This window comes from Peromyscus eremicus, chromosome 8a, assembly GCF_949786415.1.
Source record: "Peromyscus eremicus chromosome 8a, PerEre_H2_v1, whole genome shotgun sequence".
NCBI classification, from domain to species: Eukaryota; Metazoa; Chordata; class Mammalia; order Rodentia; family Cricetidae; genus Peromyscus; species Peromyscus eremicus.
In genome coordinates, this window is record NC_081423.1 from 91571977 (window position 1) to 91585647 (window position 13671).

At 47.3% G+C, this 13671-nt stretch overlaps 1 protein-coding gene across 1 annotated transcript in view; it reads right to left on the minus strand.

Annotated features, from left to right (window-relative positions):
* The window catches only part of Wipi1 (WD repeat domain, phosphoinositide interacting 1), a 38329-nt gene extending 25119 nt beyond the window's left edge, over positions 1–13210 (minus strand). The window contains exons 1-4 of the mRNA XM_059272036.1: positions 13017–13210; positions 7734–7816; positions 5804–5973; positions 188–284 (exon numbers count right to left, since the gene is read on the minus strand). Coding sequence (XP_059128019.1) covers positions 188–284; positions 5804–5973; positions 7734–7816; positions 13017–13096 — 430 coding nt within the window. The 5' untranslated portion in view covers positions 13097–13210. The remainder of the gene's footprint in view (positions 1–187; positions 285–5803; positions 5974–7733; positions 7817–13016) is intronic.
* Between the last annotated feature and the right edge of the window lie 461 nt (positions 13211–13671).

Below are 13671 nucleotides of genomic sequence, written 5' to 3' on the forward strand. Positions count from 1 at the left end.
ACAGGGACCACAGGTTTTCATAATTCGAATCTGTCACCATTCAAATGCATCTTCAACTCAAACACCATTAACACCCCCAAAGCATACCCTGGGCTCAGGTTTTTCAGGCGATGTGAAAACACAGCTTGGGAATGAAGCACCTTCACATTGGGGAGGGGAGGGGCTCGGTACTCTTGCTGGCACTCACCTGTTGGGTTGGAGGGGATGTCCAGGAGGGTCTTCAATAGCTTCATATCTTTAATGTTGTGGATATAGATGGATTCTTCCAGGCAGACCAGCAGCCTCTGTAATCAGACAGAACTATCAGCCTCCCCCACAGAGCCTGCGAAAAGGGACCCGCCAAGTCCTTGCTGGTCTTGCCTGTGAGTTCTAACTTGATTCCACTCCTAAAGGGGGAGGAATGTTAATGAAGCCTTTTGAAGGTCATGTTTATGAAGATAAACAGACACTTGGGCAGATGCTTAAAACACAGATCCTAAATTTTACTTAGAGATTTTTCCCTCCCCACTTCCTGTCTCCCTCTTTCCTTCCCCCCTTTCCCTCCCCATCCCTAGAACAAGATGGTTCAGGGAACCTCTTTTGTTCTCTTCCCACATTCCATGCTGGTGACTGAGTTCTCCTCTTACACAAATGCAGGCTTCTTTAGATTCTCTACATGGCTAAACCTTAGATTTTATCCCTTTCTCTGTGTTTTCTGACACAGGGTTTCACTAAGTTGTCAAGGCTGGCCCGGACTCACTCTATAGCCCAGGCATGTTTTGAACTCATGGTCCTACTGCTTCAGATGCCCAAGTAGCTGGGATGATGGGGCTGAGACATCTTGCCCCACCCCAACCTCACCTCCAGGCACTCTTCTCTCTTTTCATTAGAGCACTCTGGCCACAGTGCTAAAACTGTGTATGAGAAGGAAAGAAAATTCTAGCAAGATCTCCAAGTTGGGATTAGTGAGATGGCTCAGTGGGAAAATGGACTTGCTCAAGTTTGAGGACTCACATTTAATCCCTGGATTCCACATAAAGATGGAAGGAGAGAATCAATTCCACACACAAAGTTGTCCTCTGACCTTCACATGTTCTCTGTGGCACATGCACAACCCCACCCCCATTACACACAAACCCACACACATAAATGAACTTTAAAGTTTAAAAAGGGGTGTTGGGGAGACGGCTCAACAGTTCAGAGCGCTGGCTGCTCTTACAGAGGACCTGGGTTCAGTTCCCAGCATCCACATGGCACACAATCATTCGTAACTCCAGTTCTAGGGGATCTTATACCCTCTTCTGTCTACCCCGGTCACTGCATGAATGTGGTACACTTACATAAATGTGGGTAGAACACTCATACACAGAATAACTTTATTTTATGTGCATTGGTCTGAAGGTGTCAGATTCCCTGGAACTGGAGTTACAGACAGTTGTGAACTGCCATGTGGGTGCTGGAAATTCAACCTGGGTCCTCTGGGCCAGTGCTATTAACCACTGAGCCATCTCTCCAGCCCCCCAGAAAAGATTTTTAAAAACTTACTAGTCGGCGGCAGTGACACATGCCTTTAATCCCAGCATTTGGGGGGGGGGGTGAGGGAGAGGGGGAGAGGGCATGGAGGCAGAGCCAGGCAGATCTCTGTGAGTTCGAGGCCAGTCTGGTCTACAGAGCGAGATCCAGGACAGGCACCAAAACTACACAGAGAACCCTGTCTCAAAACAAACAAACAAACAAACAAAAACTTACCAAAAGATACCTTGAAAAATTTTCAAAATACTGCCACTTCTCTGTGAAGTGGTCACCTGATCACTTTGCCTTCTGCCAGCCACACCAGGGTTTGTTTTTATCTTTTTCTATGTTTGTTTCTGTTCTGAGTTTCTAATAGTCTCTGGTATCCCCTTTCAGCCCTGCACCCAGTTCTTAGGAGAGAGGGGCCCTGACAGTTCCTCCCGAAGGAACATCATCTTTAGGCTCATCTGACCTGGTCAGCATCATTACAGTGTTGTCAGCTCTGTGGACCACTCATCTGGACCCCACTGGGTCACCACCATGCTAGCCAGAGACAAGAATGAAAAGGGAGGGAAACAGGAAACGCAGGGAGGGTATGAGGAAGTACTTGTCCTGAGTCACACAAAGCTGGCTTCCGGAACAAGCACAAGCTGGCGATTGCTGTTACCAGCTGCTCTACAGCTCCAGCCACACTTGCCTTCAGCTCACCACTGCTATTCATCTTGTAGCCCAGGCCGACCACAAGCTCCCTATGTAGCCCAGACTGACTTTGAATTTCTGGTTTTCTCATCCCCACTTCCCAAGTGCTGGGGTTGCAGGCATGCATCACCAATTCTGGTTTTATGTGGTGCTGGGAATTGAATCCGGGGCTTTGAGCACGCTAGGCAAACACTCTGCCAACTAAACTACATCCTCAGCCCATTTTGACTTTCATCTTATGTTTCATAGGTAGTTAATCCTTTTCATCAGTTAAAGAATTAGACATCTGCCTTAAGCATCTGCCTCAATCAACCTGCAGCGGGCTAACAGGAAGCAGAGGGTTAAATAACTATGAAAGCTTCCATATCTAACAACATCTAGTGAATGGCTGTCATCTAAGAAAACACTTGTCTGCATTAACCACATGGGAATGACATTAACTGGAAATGGAACATATCAGGATCTCTAAGCCCCTTTGCTTTCTGCATATTTAGAGGGATTTTGTGAACGGGGTATATGTGTGCTACACATGCACATATGTGTGTGAGGGTGAACATGCAGAGCCAAAGAAGGAAGTCAGGTGTCCTCCCACTACTCTCCGCTTTGTCTTTTGAGGCAGGGTCTCTCACTGCATCTGGAGCTGGAATTTTCCATCGAGGCTGGAGGTGAACGGACCCCAAATTCCCACAGCACTACAGTTACAGGGGTGTGTGTGTGTGTGTGTGTGTGTGTGTGTGTGTGTGTGTGCATCCACATTTAGCTTTTTACATGGTTGACTGGGAGTTCAACTCAGGTCCTCCTGCTAAGTACAGCAAGCATGCCTACCCAATGAGCCATCTCCCAGCCCTTGTTTTTCTTTTTATTTACCTATTTATTTCCTGAATGGGTATATTTGTTTTTTTGAGACAGGGTCTCCTTGCAGCCCAGGCTTCCCTGTAATTTGCTATACAGCAGAGAATGGCTTTGAATTTCTCGTCTTCCTCTACCTCATCAGTGCTGGATTATAGGCATGCATCATCACACCTGGTTTTATGTGGTGAACCCAGGGCTTTGTGCATGGTTGGCAAGCACTCACTATACCAGCTGGGCTTCATTCCTGGCCTTGAAAACAATCTGTTTTGAGGCAGAGTCCTATTCTGTATAGCCCAGGCTATCCTTTGATGTGCCATTCTCCTGCCTTGTCTTCCTAAGCGCTAGGATTACAGGAGTGCACTAATAGGCCCTAATTGAGAACATAGATTTTTGTTTCTTTGTAACTTCTTATATAAATCTGCCATTTTTCCTGCTTTTAAAAAGGAGTCATTGTTGTGGGATGTTCTGTATGCTAAATGTGTTGCTCTGATTGGCTAATAAATAAGATACTGATTGGCCAGTAGCCAGGCAGGAAATATAGGCAGGACAAGGAGAGAGAAGAATTCTTGGGAAGTGGAAGGCTGAAGCAGAGAGACGCTGCCAGCCGCTGCCATGACAAGTGAAATGTAAGGTACTGGTAAGCCACAAGCCACGTGGCAACTTATAGACTAATAGAAAAGGTAAATTTAAGATAGAAGAACTAGATAGCAAGAAGCCTGCCACGGCCATACAGTTTATAAGCAATATAAGTCTCTGTGTGTTTACTTGGTTGGGTCTGAGCAGCTGTGGGACTGGCGGGTGAGAGAGATTTGTCCTGGCTGTGGGCCAGGCAGGAAAACTCTAGCTACAAGTCATATGTCTGAAGAATTGACAAACGCAGGGTGATTGCTATAGGGCAATACATGTGCACCCTGAGCCCTTTACCGTTCCCCTGGACAGGCAGCTCTGCGGGCGTTGCAAGACTTCCTTTCAGCAGATGAATTGCCTAACCAAAAATTAAGTCCAAAGCCTGGCAACTTTAAGAAAAGAAAACCAGAACCCCTTCCAGATCTGCATCAAGTCATCTTGGAAGACAAAAGGCTAAAGGTACGGCCATTAGCTCTGGCTTGCTGCTAGCTCCGGCACTAACTGTGGAGTGGGGCTGCCTACACTGTGTTCTCCAGAAGATGGGGAACGAGAACCTGAAGTCAATGAGTGCTCTGTGGAGTGGAGGCTGGTGCCTACAGTCTGACAGACACTTAGGTAGTTCTTTCTTGCCTCGTTTGCTAATGAGACTACCTGAGAAATCATACCAGCAAATTCCATGAGTATTACTTGAGAGCTCTGGTTGGGATAACATTTACTAAGCCATGTTTAAAAGATGATGAAGAAACCACTATCCTCAAGGAATGCTACAGATTCCCTGTTCCTAGGAATACTGAATCGAGGTAATAACTCTGCATATCCCAGGAATGGACTCTTGGTTTATCCACTTATTTAACAGTTAGGCAGGAAAAAGTGTTCAAGAGCTCTCTCCTGTCAGGTCTCATAGTAATGAACAGAAAGTCCCTGCTTTCACAGGATGTAAAACCCAGTCACCCAGGAAGGGTATGCTAACACACTAAATACCTCCTAAGTGCTATTTTTTTTTAAGGCATACTGTATATTTGAGATGAGAGTAATTTTCTTTTCAACAATGAAAACACTACAAGAATATATCCTTAAGAGTTAGCTGGAGGAGCTGTAGATCTAGCTCAGTGGTGTAGCTCTCCCTAAACTGAGAGATGTTCTAGGTTCAATCTCCTGCATGGCAGGGAAGGAGTGGGTATTAGCTGCAAAGGCAGAAACATAAGACTGTGTAGCTGACCGACCAGAAAAGGCCAAGGATAGAGCAGAAGGTCATAGCTGACCTGGGGGACGACACCCTAGTCTCGGGTAGCCATTCTCAGAGGCAGGACCACTGTGCATAATAAATCTTACTGTCTAGGGCCAAGACAGAAAGAGGTCTTCCTCTCATTGTAGATGTCCTAAGGCAGGTCATACAACAGACCTGTGTCAGAGCTCCAACCTCTCTGTGCTGGTGCCCAGCATGCACCAAAAGGAGATGGTGAGCTTGGCCAGGCAATGGGCATTCCATCATGTTGCCAGAGAGACAATATGAGCCAGTATGACTGGGGAAGATGCATGAAGTAGATGCTCTTTATACTTCACCCATGAGCCCAGGTCTGCTGTTAAAAGTACTGTTAAGTTATTACAGCATTTGATACCTGCTTTTGAGACAATGACTCTTTTTTTTTTAAAGACAAGGTCTCATGTAGTCCATGCCAGTCTCAAACTTGCTATATTGCCAAGAAGGATGGCTTTGATCTTCTGATTCTCCTGCCTCTACCTACTGAGTGCTGACATCACAGGTTCCCTCCTGAGTTGGTACCACAGGTTCACACCACCATACTGCTCTGTCTATGGGGAACTGGGGATCAAATCCAGGGCTTTGCACATGCCAGGCAAGCATTCTGAGCTATACCTCAAAGACATTCATCTTAAAAAATTTTTATTACATTTATTTATTTCTGTCTGTGCATGCATGCACATGTACTGCATGTATGCGGAGGTCAGAGGACAACTTGTAGGAGTCAGTTTTGTTCTATTATGAGGGTGGCTGGGACTGAGCTCAGCTTACCAGGCTTGGTGACAAGTGCCTTTACCTGCTGAGCCACCTAGCTAGCCCAAAGACACTCTAATTTGCAGAAACCTAGAAACCCTGGGGGTCCCACCTCCTCACCTGCCGGTTCAGCCGTATGGACAAAATGTTGCTGGAGTAGCTGTAATTACAGATCTCAGTGCCTTTCTTGAAGTGGTACACGTTCATCTGCCGAGGTTTTGTGTGACTGACCACCACCACCAGGCTGCTGGAGAAGAGGCGCTCCACAATGTACACGTCGGGGATTTCATCTGTGAGGGGAAGCAGCGGTGAGCTCCCACAGACGGCCTCTTTGAGAAAGACTCTGGACTTTGTGACCCTGGGTACCACACAGGCTAGTTCACCACATGGGCTCTGGGTCTTGCTGCTGGGTATCCTTCATCAGTAATGACCCACCCTGGCCCCAACAGCAAGTTTTAACTGTCTCCAGGGGTAACACTTCCAGGGACCTTTCCACATACCTACAGCAAAGACGATGCTAATGACTAAGACACAAAGCCAGGATTTCCAGAGCCAATGCATGGAATGCAGGGCAGAATTACCCACTAAATACACACACACACACACACACACACACACACACACACACACACACACACTGTGTATGTGCATATGTGTGCATATTACAACACACATGGATGTCAGAAGGCAGCTTGCAAGAGTTGGCTGGGGCTTGGCATCAAGCAGCTTTACCACAGATCCATACTAGCCCCTCCCTAGCCCCTTTAAGACAGAATCTTGCTGTATGACCCAGGCTGGCCTTGAACTCATGATCTTTCTGCCTCAGCCTCCAGAATGCTGGGTTTTATGGGTGTGCACCACCATACTTGGTGCAAGAAAATACTTGTGCACTCAGAAGGGAAGCCTCCAGAGTACCACGGACAAGGCCCTGGTGTTACTCAGCTTTCTTGCTTGTTTGTAGGGAAGTCCCACCGGAAATATGACATGAGACATATACATAGCAAAACAGTCACAACAATGATATAATAATATCAACATCTTACAAATAAATTAGGGGCCAAGGGCAGAGGAGATGGCTAGGTGGGAACAGTGCTTGCTGTGCGCACATGAGCACTTGAGTTCAAAGCCCGACAGCCCATGGAAAGCTGGATGTCTATGTGAAGGGAGACTGAGACAGGAGAATCCCTGGAAGCTCAGGGTCTAGCTTGCTCCAGATACGCAACAGCAGACAACAAAGAGACTGTCTCCAGGTGGAAGGTGAGGATGGATACATGTGAATGGGCACACACCCTCTCATGCACACATCTCTATCACACACAGAGGTTAAAAATAAATAAACAATAAATTAGGAGTCCCAATTATTTACAAAACCATTTTCTTTGCAGAAAATGCAGAGGTGAAGTATTTATTGCTATGGCAACAGCATAAATTATTACCCTGAGAAAAATCACGGACACATTTCTAAGTCCTATTATTTTTAATACTCACTAGAAATACTTCAGCATCTTTAATACGTGCTACACAGATATAGCTGTGTTACTTCATTCAAGCACATAAAACATGTCCCTACTAAGTGAATGGTGTCAATAGGCTACAGAGCCAGTGTAACAGCAAAAGAAGCAACAGGTGTCCCCTTTGGGTGGACAATGACAAAAACTGATCGCCATGAGCACAGATATATAGAAAAGCATCAGCAATATGATTTCATACAAGGACTTTCTTCTTACAAAGAAGAAAATGTCACTTAGGTTATTGCCAAATTTCAATAAGAGCTTCATTGTGGCTTTTATGCAAGAGGAGACAATGGTTTGTATTCAAATCTGCACAACACCAACTCTTTAGGCTGATGGCTAATACAGAAACCAGAACCTCAAGACTGAAGTCTATGGCTGGGGCACATAGCCTTGGTGGTGGAGTGCTTTTAAGAGGCTGATGGGTTCAATCCCCAGGACTCCAAAAAGAATAAATAAAATGAAGAAAAAAAAGAAGGATTGATGTCTAGGGGGTGGATTTGGTGTCCCTTCAACCATATAGACACACACACACTTACTGCTTCCATGGACTTGGTCAAGTTGCTCCACAGAACTCAAAGAAAACAGCTTGTAGCCAGCCTTGGTTCCAATAGCTAGGGACCTGCAGAAGACAATGACATCATGAGTATGACAACAGATACCACACCCCAACCACAGCCCTGTCTGAGCACTCACAGCCCTTTCTTTCCCCAGAGGCTGCTAAGTGCAGGTCAACAGACATCTTCAGGACTCAGGTCCTTGAAAACCCGCTCAAGGCAAAGCACGCTTTGGCAGACAGTCATGAGGAAAAGAGAAAAGGTCAAAGGAGACTTTTTAAGAGGCAGAAAGTGCCTGGGCTCTGCCACCAAGCAAAATGTCAAAGCTCCTACAGATCTTGTTTTGCCAGCTGGGCAGGCATAGAAAAAAGGAATGCTTAGGGACAGTCATTGTATCTCCACTTCCACAATGCTTGAGAGATCGTCTTATTGTTCGTTTGGGAAGCCCTTTACCACAGGGTGAGTAATTATCATTATGTGTATGTACATGCTTGTGTGTGTGTGCGTGTGCGTGTGCGTGTGTGTGTGTGTTATATGTGCTGTCCACATATAACACAGGGAGCTCAGCAGATAGTCAAGGCTGGCTGGCTAGCCAGCCCAGGGAGGGATCTGTTTCCACCTCCTCAGAGCTGGGATTACAAGCATACAGCAACTCATCCAGCTAGCTTCCTTCCTTCCTTCCTTCCTTCCTTCCTTCCTTCCTTCCTTCCTTCCTTTATGTTATTATTACTATTAACAATATCATAATCGATCCTAGGGCTCAAATCTACATCTTCTCACTGACTCAGCTACCACCCCAGCCCCAATTTTCCACTTTTAATTCATAAATAAAGGGAAGGTATAAACCCAAGTTGCTGTTTTTTGTTGTTGTTGTTTTTTTTCTCTCAACTTGATACAAGCTACAGTCATCTGGGAAGAGGGAACCTTGACGGAGAAAACGCCTCCCCATCAGACTAAGTTTGTGGGGGTATTTTCTTGATTAATGAGTGACATGAGAGGACTCATCCCACTGTGGGTGGTGCCATGCCTGGACAGGTGGTCCCGGTGGAATAAAACAGCAAGTCGAGTGACTCATAAGGAGCAAACTGGTAAGCAGCACTCCTCCATGGTTCTGCTTCATTTCCTGCCTCCAGGGTCCTGCCTCGAGCTCCGTACTACCTGCTCTTCCCTTCATGATGGGCGGTAAGTGATCCAAAACCTTTTCCTCCCCATGTTGCTTTTGGTCATAGTGTTTAATCACAGCAATGGAAAGCAAACTAAGATGCCAGCTATCCTTGGTGACGTGATGAAAACAGAATGAGTGACCAGGTGCAAGCCCAGCCCTCAAAAGCCGATCAAGAGGACCATACATTCGCGGCCAGCCTGTACTACATGACAAGACTGTGTCCCAAAAAAGGAAAAGAGAAAGCAAATATGTTGCCTCTAGTTGGCATTTCAAAATCACCTCTCACCTCTCCTGCTTTGTTCTCAAAAACTGAATGAGACCAAAACCTCGCAGAGCACACTCTCAGGATAAGCCGTGTGACCACAAGGACTTCTGCCCTAGGAATATGGAATGTCAGGGTTGAAATGGGCCTCCCAATGGTTCAATCTACCTTCCCCATTGACAGCAAATATATGCCAAGCTGAGATTCGTCCATCACAGGGAAGCATATACTAAAATAAGCAACTTAGAAGCCTGGATGCCAAGCCTCTTGTTTCGATACCTAAAAAAGAGAGGGTCACATGATTTTTATTTTCCTCCAGAATTCCCTTTTCTATGCAAACATCTGTTCTTTCCTAGGATATAGGAACAAGCATCTACTGTCAACCTTTAATCAGCAAGGCACACAGGAGCCCTGCGACCTGAGGAGTGGCCGTGCTCGTCCTGTGGACGGCTTCATTGCTGCTACAGGACAGTGAAGCTTGGGGGTTGGCATCCGCACTGCGGACAGACACCAGCGGCTGTAAAAGTAGGGGAGGAGCATCTTTGAACTCTACAATACACTGGAGTGGTTGCCACTCTGGGTTTTTGTTTTGTTTTCGGATGCAGTTTTCATGTAGCCCAGGCTGGCCTTGTAAACGTGCTAGAGACAGAGCCCAGGGCTTCATGCTTCAGAGACAAGCATCTACTAATTTAGTGACAGCCTCAGTCCTGATGAGTGTCTTTAAACTCTCTTCTTGTAGGTGTAGGTGCATTGAGTCGCAAAGGGAAGATGTAAAGCTTGCAAGTAAGGAGAAAAGACACAAGAGAGTCCTAAAACAAAACTAAAAGACATGCGTAATCCCAACGCTTGGGAGAGGAGGCTGAGGCAGGTGGAGCTCCAGTTGGAAGGCACCCAGGGCTACATAAACAAAACAAAGCAAGCTCCACCCGAAACAGCAACAACAAATTAACCAAAAGGCTTAGCAATGTAAAGGGGTTGTCAAGGGCTGGTGAGGTGGCTCAGCTGTAAGCCTGGCGATCTGGATTTGAACCCAGACCCTGGGAAAAGGTGGAAGGAGAAGGTCCAACTCCACCCTCACATGCGCACTGTGGCCAGTGTGTCCCTCCTCCCCCCATCATGTATACTTACACACAGTAATAAATTAAGTTCAAAACCATAATTTTCAGGCATAAGTTCTGATTCCAGGACAAATGAGTTTCTTCTTTATTTCTTCATTTTATGTTTGTCAAAGGGTCTCTCTCTGCTACTCATGCTGCCTCTGAGGTTGTTGGCTGAAGTGATCTTTCTACTCTTGCCTCTGGAGGGGCTAGGATTCCTCACAAGCTGCCACACTGGGCTCAGAAGGGTTGCGCTCGTGAGAAAAGAGCACGCTGATCGCTGTTTTATTCTAAATGATTGCTCTAGGACCCTGAAATACTCCAAATCAAGGGCTTCAGATTTATGTCTTATTTTATTCATAAGTCCTTTCCACAAAAACAAACTTCTCATCACTGCTCATAGAAGTGGAGTTGAGACAAATCCTGACCACAAGTTTTAAAATACACCCAAGGTGTCTAGCCCAGCTCTAAAACATTAAGAATGAGGTAGTTGACAATTTAATTCTCTTTATCTATCTTCTCTAGACAGGCTGGATCTCAAGCTCGCTCATACATATAGAAAAAGATACACCAATTCTCCCAAATGCATCCAGCAAGGGAGATGATTTATTTTAAAATTCAATGTCATACCCTCCAGGGCTCCAAGCAACTGACTGTGACAAGTCCTTTATTTATAGGTAAGACAGCGCTGCCCAGAAGAGCCTTCACCCAGGAAAGCAGAGCTTCAGGAGGGACCAAGGAAACCAACTTTCAAAGCACCTTGCAGTTTTGAAAAACAGAATTCTTATCTGACTGTTACTCTGTATTATTTAATAACTAGACAATAACATTTGTTTTTCCAAATCCAATAATATCAGGAAGTGTAATTTAGATGATTTACTACTTGTAAGTAAACTAACCCCCCCCCTTTTTAACCTATGTTCAAGTGGGAAGGAAAACACTGCCCAGCATTTCAACAGGCATACACTCTTGCAAAAGTTTCTTACAAAACTTCAGAATTTTATCTATTTTATCATGCATTTAAGTCTCATCTCCAGAGGATCCCCAAAAACAACTCAACAGGTTACAACAGCTTTAAAAACAAATGAAGACATAAAAATTCCAGGGCCTGGAGGCTGGGATGTAGCTCAGTGGTTGAGTCTTTGCTAAGGGTGATTGAGACATTGGACCTTATGCACCCCACCCCATCTCACACAACACAACACACACACACACACACACACACACACACACACACACACACACACGACAATAGGGATAGGGTTAGGTTTGTCTAGCATGCATAAAACCCTGGATTTCATTCCCAGCACTACAGTATGATGATACGATGATACTTCCTATAATCCCAGCATTCCAGAACAGGAGACAGGAGGAACAGAATTTAAAATTCATCCTCATCTACTAGCGAGTTCAAGGCCGTCTGGATTACACGAGACTGTCTCAAAACAAAACGAGAACAAAATACCAAGAAAATCCCAGAGTGTACCACACTTAATAGTTTGTGAATATTATTATTACGTGTCTATGGCTATTGGGAGATGTTGTAATATGTACTTTTTAATGTGGGTTGTGGTCAGAGGCAGCCTGGGAGTCATTCATCCAACCAAACTGTTGAGTTACTCGATTACGATTACACATACAGATTTTTCAGACAAAGACATATTGTTCAGAGCAGAGGTTTTCAGACAGAAACACAAAGGGAATGGAAACCAGGGCTGCTTATGTCCTTAATTACACCACCGAATGTTCAATATTAGCACAGCTCAGCCACCAGCAGCCAAAGCCCAAGCCTGAAGCTGACTCCAAACAAGGAACAAGGCAGAAACTGGTACAGCCGGAAGTGGGACACTGGGAAGTGGTCATCCCTGCCCTAGCTGCTTGAAGCTTCAGGGCTCCACATTCCAAAGAGATTATTCCATATGGTCCTCAGGCTGGCTTCCATGAAAACAGGGAAGGAAACAGAAGTGTGCTTCTGTTTTGATTCTAAGATCTAATCCTGCCTAAGCCTAGAACGTAATTCCTTGTTCATGGACCAAAGTCTAAATGTTGACCATCAAAGTGAAACATTAAAAATCCACTTAAAAGCAACAGGGTGGAGCGCCTCCTTCCGGGATGGGAAGCTGTCTGGGGCTGAGAAAGGTCTCCTGAGCTTCCCGGAGGAGATTCGTGGGACTGGGTGGACGGTAAGAAAACACAGTAAGGGAAATGTAAAAGAAAGCTTCCTACAGCCAAGCCACCAGCCAGGATGCCCCGTTGCTGGGGCTGGCCTGGCCACAGGGATAAGCTGCTTCTTTGTCCCAGGCCCTGCCCAAACGCCACGTTGAGATACTCAAGGACAAACAGTAAAGTTTTCCCCATCTTCCCAACTCTCTCATCCTCTAGAGTCAAGTTGCACCTTCCCCCCTCCCGTCGCCTTTGTTTTGGTCCCAGATCTCCCTTCGGTCACTAGGTGGCCCACACCAGGTCCCCCACATTCAAGGCCCCCTCCACCCTCCTCCTGACTGACTTCTTCGGGTCACCCTGGCCAGCTCCTTCTGGCAGGCGCCGGCAGTGGAGGGAGGGGTCGTCCGGGTGGGTTCAAGCCCCACTGCGGAGCAACCCCGCGACGGCAGGCTGCCCCACCGAGGTACCGTCGGCGGGCCGGCCCTGGCTGGCCACCAGTTGCGTTACAGGACAACACCCTTTGGTGGCGACATTCTGTCCCCCACTTCCCTGGCCAGGGGGCTGGCGCCGTGGCTTACGTGCAGTCTTGGTTGAAAGAGAAGCAGCTGAGCGCCGCCTCCACCCGACCCGGAGGGGCATCTGCGGCTTCGGCCTCCATGAGGGGCTCGACCCGGGAAGCCGCAGCTTGGAGCGGGGGACAGCCACCTCAGCAGCCCGCCCGCGCCGGCTCCGTCGGCCGGCTTGCCGCCTCGGTCCCGCCCCGGTCTCGCCCCCAGGCAAGCCCCGCCTACTCGGATCCCACTTGGACCCGCCCCTCTCTAGGCCCACCCCCTCAGAGTTGCCGGTCGGTTCTGGACTAGCCGGACCCTTTCCCCGCCCAAGTAGTACTTAGCCCCGCCCCTTCTTCGAGTCCCGCCCCGCCCAGCTCCAGCCCTACCTGAGTCCCCTTAGACCTGCCCCAACCCATTTCCCACTTAGCCTCGCCCCTGCACCTAGCCCCGCCCACCCCCACTAGGTCCCGGCCGGATCCACTTCCACTTCGTTCGGCCTTGCCTCTAGCCCCGCCCCCTCCCCAACCAGGCCCTGGACCCACCCCCGCCTCTTAACTCGGGAACCGAACAGCTGACAGAACGGGGCCTCCTCAGCCAACCACGATTGGCCACTAAGCTTTTTTTTGACCAATCAGTGGTGGCAGTGGGCGGGGCCGTTGCTGACAACCCGCCCCCGATTCGG